General features: G+C 40.6%; 1 protein-coding gene across 1 annotated transcript in view; it reads right to left on the reverse strand.

Moving 5' to 3' along the window:
• LOC126184965 (leucine-rich repeat-containing protein 40-like) overlaps positions 1-19,345 on the reverse strand; it is a 200,392-nt gene that overhangs the window by 46,161 nt on the left and 134,886 nt on the right. The window contains exon 6 of the mRNA XM_049927661.1: positions 18,056-18,198. Coding sequence (XP_049783618.1) covers positions 18,056-18,198 — 143 coding nt within the window. The remainder of the gene's footprint in view (positions 1-18,055; positions 18,199-19,345) is intronic.

Here is a 19,345-nt window from a genome sequence, read left to right on the forward strand (position 1 = left end):
AATCTTAGAGAGGGCATTGACAAATAGCAACCACACTGATCCTCAGAATAGTCTGGCAAAATCAATATGACTGTTTTCCAGGGGTGGTCAGGGCGGTGCTGATTGAATATGGGCACAAATGTGGCAGCTCTGGCCCTTACCTTCTATGGTGGCATCAACACTGGACCAGTACACATGATGTCGCATTACTGCTTTCACTCTGCACATTCTCCAACGTGCAGCTGAAGAGGCTTCAGCATGCAAGAGTGTAACTACCGTCCGGCATTCAAATTCCCCCACAGCTATCTATCATTGGTTGCAATAATTCAGCATCATAACGAAAATCGTGTGTGCCATCCCAGGTCTGCATCTTAGGCAAGTGCGTTGGCCAACCCCTCCATACAGCAGACAACACCCTGAGAAGTAGCCTGTTTCTGTTGCTAGTTCATGTGCCATAACTGGAAATTCATTGAAGGTGTGTTACGAGCGGTGCCAAAAGTAAGAAACAGCCCTTTATGCTTATCAATCTCTGCATCTAGGCCATACATTAAGTAGGAAAGTGCACCAGCATTCGAATGCTGCGTCTGGGGCGTACAATGGATCTCACAATTATCAATACTGAGGAACAATAACCATTGCTGCAGCCACTCCACCATTTTATTGGGAAGTTTTGAGTGTGGACTAAATAGCAAAAAAGGGGGGCTTGTGATTGTCGATCACGTGAAATTTAGTACCACTGCAATATATGTGAAACTTCTTAGTGGCATATACAATAGCCAATGCCTCTTTCTCTACTGGCAAATACATTTAATGTTCTCGATTAAAATGTAATGGGCTGTTCTGTCCAATCGATGTATGATGGCAATGCTGCAAGCTGAGGCATCAGTCAATAGCATTAAGAGTTTACCCATATTGGATGTTGCTAAACAAGAGGCCAACCGAAGGCACATTATAAGATGCAAGAAAGCTTTTTGGCATAGTTCTGATCACACAAATGTAACTCCTTTTTTACAGAACTGTTCACACAATTTATTACTCAAGCAGGAAATCAGGGCAGCAAGGTATAAATTCATCATAATCATTATCATCATCATTATCACTACCATTTCCAATACCACTACCACCACCACCACTACCCACCAAAAGCATTATGTCTTTTTTCGTTGTGTCTGTCATGGTACCCATCGCTTTCCTGGGCATTGATCTGAGACTGTTTTGGATACTAGTAGTAACTGCGGAAATTCACCTGGCTGCCTTACAAGTGCTGCACAAGTACAGTTGGTTAGGGGGGCTGATATTTTGCTGCCTTCTGACCTGCCCGATTTTCTTTTACGGGTTTACTCCCCTATGGAGGATGCCTTCCCTACACCTAAGAGTCCATCACACCCTTTACAGGGAGTAAATTTCGCATTATACACTACTGGCCATTAAATTTGCTACACCACAAAGATGATGTGCTACAGACACTAAATTTAACCGACAGGAAGAAGATGCTGTGATATGCAAATGATTAGCTTTTCAGAGCATTCACACAAGGTTGGCGCCAGTGGCGACAACTACAACGTGCTGACATGAGGAAAGTTTCCAACCAATTTCTCATACATAAACAGCAGTTGACCAGCGTTGCCTGGTGAAACATTGTTGTGATGCCTCGTGTAAGGAGGAGAAATGGGTACCATCACGTTTCCGACTTTGATAAAGGTCAGATTGTAGCCTACTGCGATTGCGGTTTATCATATCGTGACATTGCTGCTCACATTGGTCGAGATCCAATGACTGTTAGCAGAATATGGAATCGGTGGGTCCAGGAGGGTAATATGGAACACCGTGCTGGATCCCAACGGCCTCGTATCACTAGCAGTCGAGATGACAGCCATCTTATCCGCATGGCTGTAACAGATCGTGCAGCGACGTCTCGATCCCTGAGTCAACAGATGGGGACGTTTTCAAGACAACAACCATCTGCACAAACAGTTTGACGACATTTGCAGCAGCATGGACTATCAGCTTGGAGACCATGGCTGAGGTTACCCTTGATGCTGCATCACAGACAGGAGCGCCTGCAATGGTGTACTTGATGACGAACCTGGGTGCACGAATGCAAAACGACATTTTTTTTGGATGAATCCAGGATCTGTTTACAGCATCATGATGGTCATATCCGTGTTTGGCGACATCGTGGTGAATGCATATTGGAAGCATGTATTCGTCATCGCCATACTGGCGTATAACCCGGCGTGATGGTATGGGGTGCCATTGGTTACACGTGTCAGTCACCTCTTGTTTGCATTGATGGCACTTTGAACAGTGGACGTTACATTTCATATGTGTTACGACCTGTGGCTCTACCCTTCATTCAATCCCTGCAAAATCCTACATTTCAGCAGGATAATGCACGACCGCATGTTGCAGGTCCTGTGCGCGCGTTTCTGGATACAGATAATGTTCGCCTGCAGCCCTGGCCAGCACATCCTCCAGATCTCTCACCAATTGAAAACGTCTGGTCAATGGTGGCCGAGCAACTGGCTCGTCACAATACGCCAGTCACTACTCTTGATGAACTGTGGTATCGTGTTGAAGTTGCATGGGCAGCTGTATCTGTACACTCCATCCAAGCTCCGTTTGACTCAATGCCCAGGCATATCAAGGCCGTTATTACGGCTAGAGGTGGTTGTTCTGGGTACAGATTTCTCAGGATCTATGCACCCGAATTGTGTGAAAATGTAATCACATGTCCGTTTTAGTATACTATATTTGTCCAATGAATGCCCATTTATCATCTGCATTTCTTCTTGGTGTAGCAATATTAATGGCCAGTAGTGTAATTAACTTTGCCCGGAAGTGACAGTATTTCTCTGAGGTTTTGGGAGCTGGTAAGTTACTTTGGGTGTGAGCCCTTTTTTTTTTGTTTACATAATATATGGCTTAAGTCCTTTACACCTGGCTCAAATAAACTATATTTGTTGCAAACAACACACACTATGTGATCAAAAGTATCCGGACACACGGCTGAAAATGATTTACAAGTTTGTGGTGCCCTCCATCAGCAATGCTGGAATTCAATACGGTGTTGGTCCACCATTAGCCTTGATGACAGCTTCCATTCTTGCAGGCATACATTCAATCAGGTGCTGGAAGGTTTCTTGGGGAATGGCAGCCCATTCTTCATGGAGTGCTGCATTGATGAGAGGTATCGATGTCAGTTGGTGAGGCCTGGCACGAAGTTGGCGTTCCAAAACATCCCAAAGGTGTTCTATAGGATCTAGGTCAGGACTCTGTGCAGGACAGTCCATTACAGGGATGTTATTGTTGTGTAAGGACTCTGCCACAGGCCATGCATTATGAACAAGCACTTGATCATGTTGAAAAATGCAATCAAAATCCCCAAATTGCTATTCAACAGTGGGAAGCAAGAAGGTACTTAAAACATCAATGTAGGCCTGTGCTGTGATAGTGCCATGCAAAACAATGAGGGGTGCAAGCCCTCTCCAAGAAAAACAAGCTGGCAGATAACGTACACCGAGCATTCCCATACCCACACCCTGCCATCAGATAGCTACATTATGTACTGTGATTTGTCACTCCACACAACGTTTCTCCACTGTTCAATCATCCAATGTTTACGCACCTTACACCAAGCAAGGTGTCGTTTGGTATTTACCGGCGTGATGTGTTGCTTATAAGCAGATGCTTGACCATGAAACCCAACTTTTCTCACCTCCCACCTAACTGTCATAGTACTTGCAGTGGATCCTGATGCACTTTGGAATTCCAGTGTCATGGTCTGGATAGATGTCTGCCTATTACACATTACAACCCTCTTCAACTGTCGGCAGTCTCTGTCAGTCAACAGACAAGCATGGCCTGTACGCTTTTGTGCTGTACATGTCCGTTCACATTTCCACTTCACTGTCACATTGGAATCAGTGGACCTTGGGATGTTTAGGAGTGTGGAAATCTCGCGTACAGACATATTATACAAGTGCCACCCAATTACCTGACCACGTTCGAAGTGCATGAGTTCCGCGAAGCACCTCATTCTGCTGTCTCACGATGTCTAATGACCACGAGGTCGCTGATATGGAGTACCTGGCAGCAGCACAATGCACTTAATATGAGAAACATATGGTTTTGGGGTGTCTGGACACTTTTGATCACATAGTGTACGTAGATTCTGTACGTGCTGTTCCCAAGTGCCTTCAGTATTAGCAAGTCATCCAAATAATTTTAAAAAACTGGGTGTACTTTGGATAAGTTGCTCAAGGTGTGTCTGACAATTCAGGGGAGACTGTAGCTCCAAATGGCAGTCCGTTATAACGATATGTGCTAAATCATGTATTTATAAATAAAAACTGTTTTGTCTTATCACCTACAGATAACTGGAAATAGGCACCTGCCAGACCAACTATGTATGTTGCCCATTAGTTACACTTTAACCTGAATAACACCACCAAACTTAGGCACTGCAGATTGCTTTAAGGATATGTGGGCTTGGAACCCTGTTTCACAGCCTAATGTAAGTTCAGACAGTTGCTTATATTGCAGATATATGTTCTTTGAATCAAATCACAACTGAAGCTAGATTCACTTGCTCTCAAATTCAGAAACCAGATAGTGCAAAACCATCTATTCCAAAAATGTTAGCCATTGTCCAAGAGTTTACTACCAGGAGGGTTATATGCAGAGAGATATTTTTATCCTTCACTTGGACTACAGTATGATCTCACAATGGAATCGAATGTCCACTGTAAGTCACCACTCTGGGCCGAGGATGGCACAAACGTGGGGAGCTAATGCACCAGAGCATGTCCACATTAATCAAAGACACCAATTGGAATTCTACAACTGCTCCATTAATTTTCAGCTGCACCAAGAGTTCCTGCATCCTGTCTGCTGCTTCTGATATGGGCACTGGCAAAATAGTGTGCACCATGCTGGGGTTTGTTGTTGTTGTTGTTGTTGTTGTTGTTGTTGTTGCCCACCAGCCAAGGCAGCCAACTGTTAGGTGCCCTGGTTTGCACATGAAAAACATCATTGATGCCTTGGGCCACAATATGGACTCAAGTTGATTGCAACAACTTTTCTGAGACTCTTTGACAATAACGCCGAGGATACTTTTGTATCAGTTTCTGTTCACTCTGGGACACACCAGCGGCTGACAAAGTGCTTCTATTCATGCATATCTACCAACAATGAGGGCGACGGACCATGAACTACTGCTCTAACTACTGATATCACTTTGCCAGGCTACCATACTGTCATATACGACCACATACTCAGTAAATCCGATGACGATGATGATGATGATGATGATGATGATGATGTCATGTGACTAGGGCCTTCCGTCGGGTAGTCCATTCGCCGGCTGCAATTCTTTCGATTTGATGCCACTTCGGTGACTTGCGCGTTGATGGGGATGAAATGACAGGGTGTATACGTGGACAAGGAAAAAAAAAATCCCGGATTTTTCCCGGATCTCTCGGTTAAAACTACACTTTCTCCCAGGTGAAAATACACTTTTTCCATGTTAAGTGATAGTATACTTTCCCTCGGAACTGTAAAATTTATCAATCATTTGAATGGTTATGGTTTTATACAGCAGCTTAGAATTTCCCGGCATTTTAGAAAACGAAACTCAGGTGAAAAAAAAAAAAAAAAAAAAAAAAAAAAAAAAAAAAAAAAAATATATATATATATATATATATATATATATATATATATATATATATATATATAATTTTTTTTTTTTTTTTCACCTGAGTTTCGTTTTCTAAAATGCCGGGAAATTCTAAGCTGCTGTATAAAACCATAACCATTCAAATGATTGATAAATTTTACAGTTCCGAGGGAAAGTATACTATCACTTAACATGGAAAATATATATATATATATATATATATATATATATATATATATATATATATATATATATATATATATATATATAGACACATGTTTTTGGAAAGTTCTTTGATGTGCAGCAACAAATACGCTGCATATTTTCGTAGTACGAAAGTACAAATTCTAATTTCACTAAACACCTCATGTTACTTTCCGAAGAATTGAAATGGACATTGTGATGCACTTTTGTAAGCAGTCATAGCTCATGTCATGTGATCTCGCAAGCCGATAACAACGGATATTAAAAACATAGGACACATGATGTAGTCAGCCAATAGCAGCATCACTGTTAATTAGGGCAAAAACACGAACAGGAGATGTTAATGGTTTAAATTAATATACATAGTTTGCTACAGGAAAAGCAAAGTTTTCATATAAAATATTTGTCGCGAAGATTAATAAGCTACAAGAGAAGCTAAGCTTTCACATATAATGTTTATGTTTTTTGTGCATTTGCACATGTGTATGTCCAGATTCCCAACGAAGGAGGCCTCGATCTTATATTAAGCTTTTCAGTGTGGTTTTCGGGATGTAAATTTTCTTGGAGTACCAGCACCGTATTGCCTCATGTTTGGTTCTTTATTATGGCATAATGCCATACGTGCTAAAAGATGAAAACGTGCACTTGAAATGGAGTGAACAGTTGAAACTAGCCAATATTGTGGAATCAAACACTTTGTTTCAAACAAACTAGGTACATCAGTGGAAAAGATAAATAAAAGCCGAATTTCTTTAGCAAAGCGACAAAAATAACTTCATTGCTCTGCAAGGCGATTGATGCTTGACTGTCAGAAAGGTGGAAATTATATAAAACTCTGAAACTAATAACATATTTTAGTCTTCCATAATTATGTGAATGTATTTTAATTCACATGATAGCTCCCAGCCACAGAAATCACTTTTTTTTCATTTGACGTGAGAGCAGTAAACGTAGAGGAAACAGCAAAATTACTAAACATAAACACAGATCATGTCCCCTTTTGTCTGCAGGAAAGTTTATTTTTTGATGCGACGAGGATTCCCCTGGCAGGGACATCACGTACACTATGCACACATTCAAAAATCAACTTATGATTCATACAGAAATCAATTTTAGAATGTGATCAAAAACGTTCAAAAAGCAATAGTGATGAGCTTCAAAATCATTTGAATAATCGATAGACCAATGTGCGCCAGATGCTAGGCGCTTTGTGAAACAAGGTTTTTTTTTTTTTCAACAATACGAATTTGCCCCCCTCGCCACCAAAATTGCTGCCTGGTTCAGATACGCCGGTTTGCTGCGTACACAACCAACAGCGACATTTCTGTACCTGGAGGGGGAGAAGGTACTGCTCAGATGTGTCTCAACTGCACATGCTCGTAACTTCAAAAATGGTTCAAATGGCTCTGAGCACTATGGGACTTAACTTCTAAGGTCATCAGTCCCCTAGAACTTAGAACTACTTAAACCTAACTAACCTAAGGACATCACACACATCCATGCCCGAGGCAGGATTCGAACCTGCGACCGTAGCGGCCGCGCGGTTCCAGACTGTAGTGCCTAGAACCGCTCGGCCGCTCGTAACTGCTTAAATGAATCAAATGTAAACAGTTGTGACGTCACGCTCATTGGAGGTAATTTGTTGTTACGAAGCATTGCATAGTCTGCCTAAAGTCTTTCACACATTTTGCTGTTGGCAGACGCTTGTATGAGCATGCATTTCCTTTGCAATTTAAATTTTATGCTCTCGTTCATATTTTGTTGCTGCAGTATTATTCTGCAGTAGCGGGATACAGTAATATCCTTTGTTAGAGTATCGGTTCTTACCAGTCAAAAAAATAAAAATTAACTGAAAACTAAAACAATGAAAAATTCCCGGAATTCTAAAAAATTCCTGGATCTTTCCCGGATCTCCCGGTTGTCCCAGGTCGTATACACCCTGAATGATGATGATTAGGACAGCACAACACCCAGTCCCTGAGCAGAGAAAATCTCCGACCCAGCCAGGCTCTAAGGATTGACATTCTGTCGCGCTGACCACTCAGCTACTGGGAGCAGACGGTGATTACATTTTCACTTAGCTTGTTTGCTTTATTTGAATATTATAAAAAAACACTCTTTAAATGACATGAAATGTTATCGTCTTCTTTGTACATACAGACTGCAGATACAAAAAGCACACATCCCAAATTGATGCTACTCCGACAACTCATATTCTGGTTTTTACTATAGTTACCAACCTTTGGGAACATGCGGCAAACTGTTTTACCAACTTTTCAACATCCTCCACTTAAAATACAATGTTTGTTTTTAATATATCTAACTTATTTTTAATTATTCAACAGTGGTAGTTATTACTTACTATTTTTCTATGAGAGAAGTTATAGTATATGTTTCACAATAGCATTTCTAAATTACTCAAACTTTGACTGTTGAAAACGTTCGGTAAATACGTCTGACAACTACTGCCCTGTGCTACAGTACTTTATCTCATGCAAACCTTATCTATACTGTTCACTGACACAGTGCAACATCACTGCTAAATGTTTGCTTCGTCTAATTGTCCAGATCTGATAATTCAGACAGCACTTTGGTTGTCTACATGAAGAATGGTCTTCTTTTCTTGCCTGTTCTTGTATATGATCTTGATGCTCTTTTTTTCTGGTACATTCTGTTGGTGCTATGTATTCTGTTACAGTTGATGATGTAGCTACTATACTTTGTTTCTTGAAACACCAACTAACAGGAGCATCATTATAAAGAACAATGTATGCACTTGTACTCTTCCAATTCTAAGCCTTATGCATAATCAGCATTACAATACACATTTAGATGAATAGTATTATCTTTTTTCTTTTTGTGGGTATTTTGGAATTCTTTTGACTTTTGGTAATCCCTGCATGTCAGTACTCTGACTGATAGTTGGGCTTCTACTGATTCAGTATGTGGATGTGAGCACTGCTTCTCTCCATAACTCTTTCTACCATTTGCTATCGAAGATCACAGTTCCTATCTGGTTTAATATCTATCTATCTCTCTCTCTCTCTCTCTCTCTCTTGCTGTGTTCACTTTATTTGTGAAACTACAAGAATTTCTATTGTCTTCTGCATACACACAAACCAAATAAACAGACACCACACACTCCTAAAATCACACGACTCAGGTAACTCACATTCTGCTTTAAAGTCACAGCCCATGCTGCATACATTTGCTTACGTTGCTTAAAACATTGATTAAATTTGAGTCTAGTTTCAATATGGTTCTGGTTAGTATAATAGGCAGCTAGCAAACCCAAAACATAAGAAAAGCTCACACCGTTTGGGACCAAAAGAGGGAGGAATTTACATACAATTAGTGACAGAATTAGCAAGGCTAATTGCCTCATCCCTATGCTAAACAGCACAGCTTTACTGTCTGTTAATACAACGTTATATGCAACGAGATGAAGTGCTAACAACATATTGCCTAGAGACAAATTCGAAAAACTATCCAAACACTTTCAGATTGTTTTGGATAATATAGGAGACTATAATGCTGCCAATTCTTTTATATCTTGTGTTTATCTGTTGTGTTCAATAAACTAACAAAAAAATGTTATTTAGTATGCACTGCACTAATGCAAACGAATTACAAATGATTATGATAAAGGTACAGAAGTCTTTTTCAATAAAGCAAAATGTCCCAAACTGTCACAAGTTCACAGCATCACATGTAGCAAATTTAGTTTCAAAACAGGCTGTACCTGTGTTCAGCCTGCAGTGATACTGAAGTAGCGTTACAGTAAGGATTACCAAAAGAGAGTCATTTGTCTGTCAGCAGTCAAGTAGCCCATTGGTAACCAGAACATCCTTCACACACTGCCTCAGAAACTAAGCTCGCGGAAAAAATGCTTCAAAAGAAAGACACAGGGAAATGTAACTGTCTGACCACTTACAAAAAAACATGGGTGAGCCATTCGCCCTGTTAACACATTAAATGCATCTTCCTAAAATTTTTGGAAACAAGTTGGATACATCATTTAAATCTTAAAAGCTGCACCACATTCATCTGAAAGTCACTTAAAACAAATGGCAGATTTTCTGGCAAAACGGCCACTGCCATCTTGACCAAAAATAAAACACAATCTAGGAAAATTTGGCACACAGTGGTCTGTATGCTGCAAGCACCAAACACTGGAGGGTCCTCTCACCAGAGCAAGAAGCCACACATCAGAGAACTGTAGCCTAGGCAAAGATGTGCGAGGAGGACCTCACCATATCTTTGTTGCTGGAAGGAGGTACTCCACAGCCTTGTAGTGGGCTTTACGAGATGCAGCTTATACTCATGAAGGGAGATGGCACACTATAATAACTGAGAATCATGACACTCCTCCTTGGCTGCTACATCCACCATTTCATTCCCTGCAATACCCGTGTGCCATCATACCCAGCTGCTGTAGATGAAGGAGGGTGTCCCCGATATTCTGGAAAACTTTCCTGGGTACAAGCATTGTATACACTGAAGGACATTCAGAGAATCTGAACAAACCAGGAATTTAGCACTTGAAGCATACCTTATCTGCTCCAGTGCCTGAAAGATCACATATAATTCTACAGACAGTAAAGTCTCTAAGCAGTCAGACCTTGAGGACACAATCAGGGAAAACAACATATCAACCAACATGGTCAAGTGACTCCAGTACACGCTGTATGTGGATACCAAATGGTAGTGTTGCTTGGGGAAAGTTGGAGAAAAGGCATTCCAGAGGTGGACGAGCAACAGTATGGTATGAAGGTGAATTCAGAGATGCGAGGAACTTACATGCTGGACGCACCATGAGGAGTTGTCATGGGACTGTAAGAGCAAGTTCAGCAGCACAGCACAGAGACTAGGTATGGTGCGGGTCTTATAAGCATCCATGGTCAGCCAAATCCCCTCATAGTGGACAACATCAATGATCTTCAGATAAGAAGACCTCCTGTAGCCTAGTCACGATTCCCCAAGACCTGTGGTTAAGGCACTTCATGATGTTCAGTGCCTTCAGAACTCTGGCTTTCATTTCCTCAGGTGTGGCAACAATCGCAATTTAGAGTAAAAAATGAGGCGCAGTAACCTCACTGAGACTTTAAAACACAGAACGGTATTGCTCATATGCAAGTAATGTAAATAAAAAATATTATGAGAATACACTTATCTGCAGAAAACTGAAAAAAGGTATTTGCAGTCCACTCCTCTAACCTCTGCACTGTAAGTTGCAACTGATGAGTCACTGTTGCAACACTGGAGAAGGGACAGAAAACAGCAAAATTGTCCACAAATAAAGAGCATTGTATAGGACTCTGTATGGTAGACATGATATGTTAATGGCTATAGCAAGGAGCGTAACACTTAAAACCCATACCCTCAGGGACACCATTCTCCTGCTAAAAAGATCTGACAGCATATCGCCAACTCAGGAGCTAACAAAAAATCACTGAGACAGGAAAGACAGTATGAAGAAAAGTCCCACTGATGCAGATGGGTGATAATACTGTGTCTCCAAGTAGTATCGTACACCTTACTGATATCAAAGAACGTGCTGGTACACTGATGTTTACATAGGAAAGACTACTGAATAGCCACTTCTGGTAGTGTCAGATCATTGACAGCGGACAAAATTCTGCGAAATCCACACTGAGAGCGGCTCAAGAGTTTCCTGGTCTCTAACAAACAGAACAAATGACAGCTACTCGTTCACTCCAATGAGTTTCCTACACAGCTCATTAAGGCAATACTCCAGTAACTATTGGGTCCAATGTGGCCTCTTTCCACAAGATGGGGAAGAGGAGACATTGGAGGAGAATTTCCTATAACACTGAATGCAATACCCGATTTGGTAGTGATAAGGTGCAGTATCATGAGTCTCAGACTGTGATGATTCCAGCTCCCACAGGGAGAAAGAGTAGTTGTAAGACTCAGACCACCAGATCCTGGCTGGCATTGGCAGCACATCTTGCAAAATGCTCTGCCAGTGTGTGTGCACTGTCTTCGGGATTTGTTTGGACATACCCCTGTTTCAGCAGTGCAATTATTGGTAAACGGCTGTGTTTATCAGAAATCCTCTTGATCGCTTCGCACACTTTTGTAGAACAAGTGGCACAGTTGATGGAGTCCAGGAACACTTGCCATAACCTTTTCTTGCTCTCCTCGATTATGCGTCAAGCCCTGGCTCTTGTGAACAAAAATGCTGTGAGGTTCTCTGCTGTTGGGCAGTATTTACTCCATTGAAAAGCCACACACCTGAGCAGGATTGCTGAGTGACACTCAGCAGTCCACCAAGGTACAGGTTGCCTTGTAAGATGACTTGAGGACATTGGGACAGGTAAGTCATCAGTATGATGGATTACGCGTGTAATGTGGGCCACCCATTCCTCAACACTGTCACAGTATTCAAACACAGCTGCCTGTCTGAACAGTGTCCAGTCCCTTCACAGAATGATCCATCGAGTAGGTGGATTTGGAGTGGGAAGTGGTCACTAGCATGAGGTAGTCAATTACATCCCACTGATAGAGTCTGCAAGGGCTGGAGAATAGAAAGAGAGGTTGATGGCTGAGTATGACCCAGTGGCAGCACACAAATGAGTGGGAGGACCTGTATTGAGGATGCACAGCTTGTGAAACATCATGAGACTCTGCAAAACCAACCCCAAGGGCAACTAGACTTTGTATCCCAGAAGCCGTGATGGGCACTGAAGTCTCCCAGTTGAGAAATGGTTAGGGGAGCGGTTCCAGGAGATCTATGAAAGCCTCAGAGTCTATTGCATCTTGAGGTGGTACACTGAACAAACAGTGATCCTGTGACACACATGAATTTCAAAGGCACCTGCTTGCAGGTCAGTAGTCAGGGCAAGAGCAGAGATGTGTTATTGATGAACACAGCATCCCCTCCCTTGGTTCTTTCCCTAGTTATGTCATCCTTGTGATGGAGCATATAGCCCCACAGTATAGGGGTATCAGATGCTTTAAAATGTGTTTCCTGCAAATGCAAGCACAGAGGAAGTTCCTGTGCTAGAAGTTTCAGTTCCTCCACATGTTCTGAACCCACTGTGTAATAGGAGCTATCTATCACGGGGGTAGCACTTTCAGCCTGATTTTCTGCTGGGGAGGGGAGCCTGTATTGGGTGGAGACTCAATCTTGGGGTGAGATGATATCCACAGTCTGATATCAAGATCCATAAACTATGAAGAAAATTTGAGAGAGACATCAGAGAGGATGACATCGACATCGTCAGACTGTGTGTACTTCTCATCTCCATCGGTGGGCGATTCTTCGCATTCGACTTGGAATTTTTTGTCTGAGGAGGCTTTGGAGCCACAACCGCAGATATGATATTGGCAGTGCTGGATGATGGACAAGACCGGATGTCTGGAGGGACAGGGAGTTCCACAATGTCAGCAACCACAGCCTTTTCTGAAGTTCTGGGGGAGGGACAGGCTTCAAAGTAACTGTAGCAGCAGCACAAGTGCATTGAAAAACACAGGTAATACTGCTGACACTAGCAACCTATATTTGTGTAGTTGTATTGGTTTTCTGGACTGGCTGTTCGAGAACAGAAGCAAAGGAGGCAGTCAACATGAGCAGCTGCATGGTCTTGCATGTCTTTCTAGCTTCATCATATGGGATCCACTTTGTGTCTTTATCTCCTGGATCTTCCATTCTTCAAGAAAGACACTGCAGTCGCTACTCCACACAGAGTGAGCCCCAGAGCAGTTGACACACTTTGGCGGAGAGGAAGAACCAACTCCACCATTGGTAGCTTTACCACATTTGCCAAGTGGCTTCCCCCTTACAACCAAGAGTAGTGTGCCCTAAGTGTTTAAAATAGTGTGTTGGGTTTGAGAAATAAGGCTGTGCACTTAAGCGAAGGAAACCTGCCTTGACATTCTTTGGAAGTTTGGTGCTGCTCAGTGTATGAATAAAAGAGTGTGGCTAGACACCATTGACCCATTTCATAATGTTTTGTTCATCCACAATGCCTTCCCGGTACCACTTACCTTTCAGTTCTTCTAAGGGAATGTCAACTAAATCCCTGCAAGTCACAACACCTTTGTTATAGTCCCCAAGGCATTGAGCTTTCTGGAGGATCTTCACTTGCTGGGAACTAGACATTTCGACCAACAGGGTCCCATTTTACAAGCGCCTGACAGATTTTGAAGTTCCCGCAATATCCTCTAAACCTTTTTGTAAATAATATGGTGTTCTGTATATAAAATGGTGAAACTTTATTGAAGCTACCCCCTTCCTGTTTAACTATTGTAAACACATTCTGACAACTAACATGCATTCTGTTACTATTAACTGAAGTACTAACTACCAAGTCCTCTTGTTTGATTGGGTGTTAGTATCTTCCAGTGGCCCACAATTTCCACTGGGAGGAGGAAGGGGAAATTTCAAAGGATCCATCCTGGTCCCACGAGCAGCTAGTGAAATAAAAGAGCCCTGTGGACCTAGGTAAGCCTTAGACAACTGAGGTACAGCAGCTACACCACTGAGGACGGAGGGCAGTTGGAGGCAATGCTACTGATGCAGCTTTATCTATCCACTGCGCAACCCAAGTTCTCAGGCAGTATCCATGGTACTCATACCTGTGTTGATGAGATTTGTGTCTTAACATCTCATAATTCATCACCAAGAATGCTTTCATGTTACCTATGCTAATCAGACTAGTTATACTTCCCTCACCTTATCTGATGAATTGTCACTAAGGACACTTACACATAAGATCTACTAGACATATCTAGCTGCCAGTGAACACATGTTACCCTCATTTTTCACAGAAAACTTCAAAGGTAAGCAAGATGTGGTTTTTCCAGGGCTTTCAACACAGTTCCAAAGGGACCTTACACAATAGCAAATTCCTCAAATGATTAGTTGTTGCTCAGGATAATTACTTGTTATCTCTATATCATATCACTTCCAGATACACTAGTCACCAAGAAGGGATTGCATTGGGTAATACACAAAAGACTGAAGTGAATGCCATGTGATTTGCGTAAGGACTACATCGTGGCTCCAGAGGGCTCTCAAAAACAGTGAACTTCACAACTTGTGCAGTCTGACACCTGCCCCAATTTGCGTCTCCCCCCCCCCCCCCCCCCACATCCCACCTCCAGAATCATAAATATTGAAAATGAAAGACCAGAGTGATAAAGCTCCTCCACCTTGGGATTTATTTCTACTAACAATAACCCATCCATAACAAATAATTTTATGACAAAATGACATTCTCATTTATCTATTTGAAAGAGATTCACACAAAAGGGTGTGATGATACAGGGCATTTTAAAGTATTTGTCAGTGCAGTAACAACATAAGGCAAGTATCCACCTGAACTTAATCACATTAAGTACAGCTTAACACAGACAATGTTTGTATAAATTACTTTAATTTCTGTTCTGAAACCTACAAATGTGTGTGTTTGATGTTTCTTATTTTTCATAAACAGTGCAGTGGCTAAACGGCAGAGGAAGAAATCTTCCACCTGGGCCATAATGTTGAAGTCACCGGACGCAGACATCAGAGCGTCAACAGCCACGACCAGGAAGAAGATGCTGGACACTTCCCTTAGATGCTACGGCCTATATTTTTAACGATGAAATTATGTTTCGTGAACGAAAATGTAATGTTTTAACTTCAGCCCTATGTCAGAGTTCGAAGTTAGCTGTTCTGAAAGAGCCACACTTGATGGCAGATGTACACTGAAATACTTATGCAACAGTCATCTGTGTATGGTGTTCCAAAATAAAACATTTTGTGTCTTCTAAAAAGAAAAGTGTTAAAGAATTAATTATTTTGGAAACTGATGACTGCAGTTTATTTATACTGAGATGTGTGTGAAGATCAGAAAGAGTGGTGATTTTTACTGACTGAAAAACCTGCATACCGTATGACACTAAAAGCAAGTGGCATTTAATCTCCAACATTAGTTTTATTATTCAAGAGACATCCAAGTTGAACATAAATTATATAATCAATAATTTCCTGCATTTGAGAATTTTAATACACTTACCAGAGACAATAGTGCTTACCAATCTTTGTGTTAACAGTCGTCCTCAATTCGTATAGTAATGGATAAATGAATATAAGTTCTTTAGTCTTAACTCATATAATTACACCAAATGATAATTTTTCTAAAGCACTTATACTATTCAGTGATCACAATTTTACTGCTTGGTGGAGTGATCCTGTCTTAAATAAGAATTTTACTGATCTTCAGATATACAGAGATGTGGTTAGAAGTGATCTCTGTGAAGAAGGCAGTGGAACTTATTTGGCCTATGAGCTATGCAAGATATGCTCAGCCAGAAGAGTCTTTTAGTTTCTGATCTCTAATATACCTATAGAGAGATTGTGACGTGATCCACCCTGAGAGAGTGACATCTCAATGGCAATCGTATTTACCCGACAATAAGATGAACTTGAATATTATGCTACCCTCTTTATTTTATTGCTAAAAAACATCTTAAGATCTGGCTACAAAATTCAACAGTACCTACTGTACACAGTCATAGTGTTTCTTAGACAGCTTATATTACACTGATATGTACGCAGTTTTTCATCAAAAGCCATGGGAAGTCACTGAGCTAGTTTTGTTCTGCATAAGTCCCAGCCTCTGTATCAGTCACGCACCAGCTCATACGTGCGTTGAATTCTGTGACACAAGCAACTGGAAAATTCCTCTTTATCTCCAGTGGTTTCATTTGGATAATTTCTCAAATAACTGAGAAGCCTTAATTACATTCATTTCACACATACTATACAACGTGCAGCTCCAATTTGTGAAACCTTCCCCGATTTGGTCCCCTTAAATTTTAGTGCGTAGAACTTATGATCTATTATTTACAGTATTCTTCATATGACAGAACCTCTGAACATTCACTTCTGTGACAGCAACTTTTCTTCATACAGCAGAGTTGTTTTTGGTCTCCCTATAATGTAGCTTCATGTTGTCTGTGTGAACTGCAAACTCATAGATCCACATTTCTCAACAGTCACGCTGTGATTTGCATCCATTATGGATCACTACAATTTACCATTCTTACAGCACTGAGCAAACTGAATAACAATAAGATGTCAATCTCTTGACTCCTTAGTGATTAATCACCAGATATGACCACTAACAGTGCAATTCATCATTTGTTGTCAACCTTGAAAATCTGCAGTGCTGTCAAGCAATATTTACTTAAATGCCATTGTTGAACCTTGTGTTTCATTTATTAAGCCATATTTCGTGTGTTCTGCATAAACATATTTATGTTAGAATTAATTTTTCTCCTGTACAAATGTATACTGCCAATGAGTATCTGTCTACTTGTTAAGTCAGATCAGTTTTGGCTCCATTTCGATTTTGGCGACATGCAGTTTAAATGCAGTAGATGTTCATACAAAACAAGCATGGTTGGCAGCATGACAAAAGTTGCTGCCCATTTGCCACACAACACCCCACATTCAGCCATGCTGGTGTCAATGCACCCCATCCCAACCTTTTGCAATTACTAAATTAAACCTACATGTGATCTCAACCACCAAAGCTTAATTTGAAAAAGTGAGACAACCCCTAGATTCAGCTATTACACAACATAAAAATGTTGGCCTCAGCAACTTAAGCTTTACCTGTGAATGTAAGACAGCCTTGTATTTTTCAAATGACAAATTTGGGGAAAAAACCTTTCCTTAGTTGGGTAAATATAAATATGGAAATTTAGAAGGCTATATGAACTAAAATGTTTTGCAGATCAAGTTGAAACTTGGCTTACATCATTACGCAGCATGTAGCATTGCAAGAAAAACAAATTTTCATTAACATAATCCCATGTCTGTGTCAGAGAGATAACTTTTCGCATTTCCCTCATATGTGGAGAAAATTCTGCCAAGGTTTAATTTTTCTTCATATTCTGTAAATTTCTGTCAAGGGATGAAATAAGACGGATACAAAGAATTACAGTAACAGTTAACTGACACTAAGGTAACAGTTTTGCGATAGGCAGGAGTCTTTCACAGTATTAAAAATAAATCAATAATAAATAAATAAATAAATAAATAAATAAATAAAAGGTGCAGGTCAGTTGCTTGCAAAGAAATGTGACTCACTTTCTGCTTCTCTAAAAGTACTTTGCTTCAATTTTGCTGTTACAACTGACACATGGTTGTAAAAATAAATAAAAAATCAAACTTACTTTTCTAGTCTGTTTCCTCTAAAATCAAATCTTACTACCTGACACATCAAATGAATATTTTCAGGTAGTGAACTCAAGCCGTTGTTATGCATGTCAAGCGTTTTAATCCCAATTAATCCCTCAACATCAGTGACAGAAAATTCCTGAAAAGGAAGTGGAATCTCAGTTATATCAATGAAAATGTTTTATAAATAAGTATGTGTAGAATCTGTGTAACAGCAACACCAACACAAAATATGTATGTTAAATATGTAACAAACTAAGTGCATTGTACACAAATAAGTAAATGAAAAATGTGATAAACAATGGCTGAAGAACAAACAATCAGTCACATTAAAGATGAAATGCTGCATGAGAGACTAGATGAGAGAAAACACAAATGATGCATGCTAAGCTAGTAAACTCCCCTCCTTCTTCAGCCCATAAACATTTTAACAGACAGAGCCATATTCTCTTCCTGTTATGTATCTATGAATTATATCATCTGGTCTGGAAGATAGAGAAGTCAACAGCTTAATAAAAAAATACTGTGTGACTGTGATAGATAACCATTTCATTTAGTTTTTAGCAGCAGTCAAAGTAACATTGTATGTGCCTACCTGCTGCTCAGCACTTCATGTAAAGTATAAGAGTCATCTGTCCCAATTCATCTTATCATTTGTCTTCTGTCAAGGACCTCCATTAATTTAATGGCATGTATGCTTAAATATCAATTAATTCACCTACCCATTCACATAGGCATCAACACATCCACTACAAAAAGAAACTCTTACTGAAAAAGTAGTAAAGAAAAGTGATGCAGGGGAAGGAAGATGACTGTAATACTTGTATACTGAGGAGTTATTAGAGTATGTGATTGATGTATGGCATTTGTCTGACAACAAGTGGTGTAACATGTCTTTCACTCCACCCTCTGTATCAAACCTGTTGGTCTGCTAGCAGTCACTGTGGTGCTGTCTGAGGTGAACTGTTGTGTCAATACTTATGCTAGAGCATAGCAATATCCTGACAATACACATCTTTTCCTGTGGCACCTGAATTGGACCCAGAAAGACATATGGGGATACGTAATAATTCAAGCCTAAAAATGTACTGTTGTGAGACATCTTCCTGAAACTTGATTACAATTATCTGGGCTCTAGCCAGACTACCTCTTATGCCATACCACAACCATCTACATCATCTCTGGAGCCAAGAAAGCATTGATTGGAAATGAAATTCATGCTCTGTTATCTTCAGTAGTGAGAGTGTTTCCGTCTGTATGTAAACAACAGTCAAGTACTGTACGAT

The sequence above is a fragment of the Schistocerca cancellata genome, chromosome 4 (assembly GCF_023864275.1).
Source record: "Schistocerca cancellata isolate TAMUIC-IGC-003103 chromosome 4, iqSchCanc2.1, whole genome shotgun sequence".
NCBI lineage: Eukaryota > Metazoa > Arthropoda > Insecta > Orthoptera > Acrididae > Schistocerca > Schistocerca cancellata.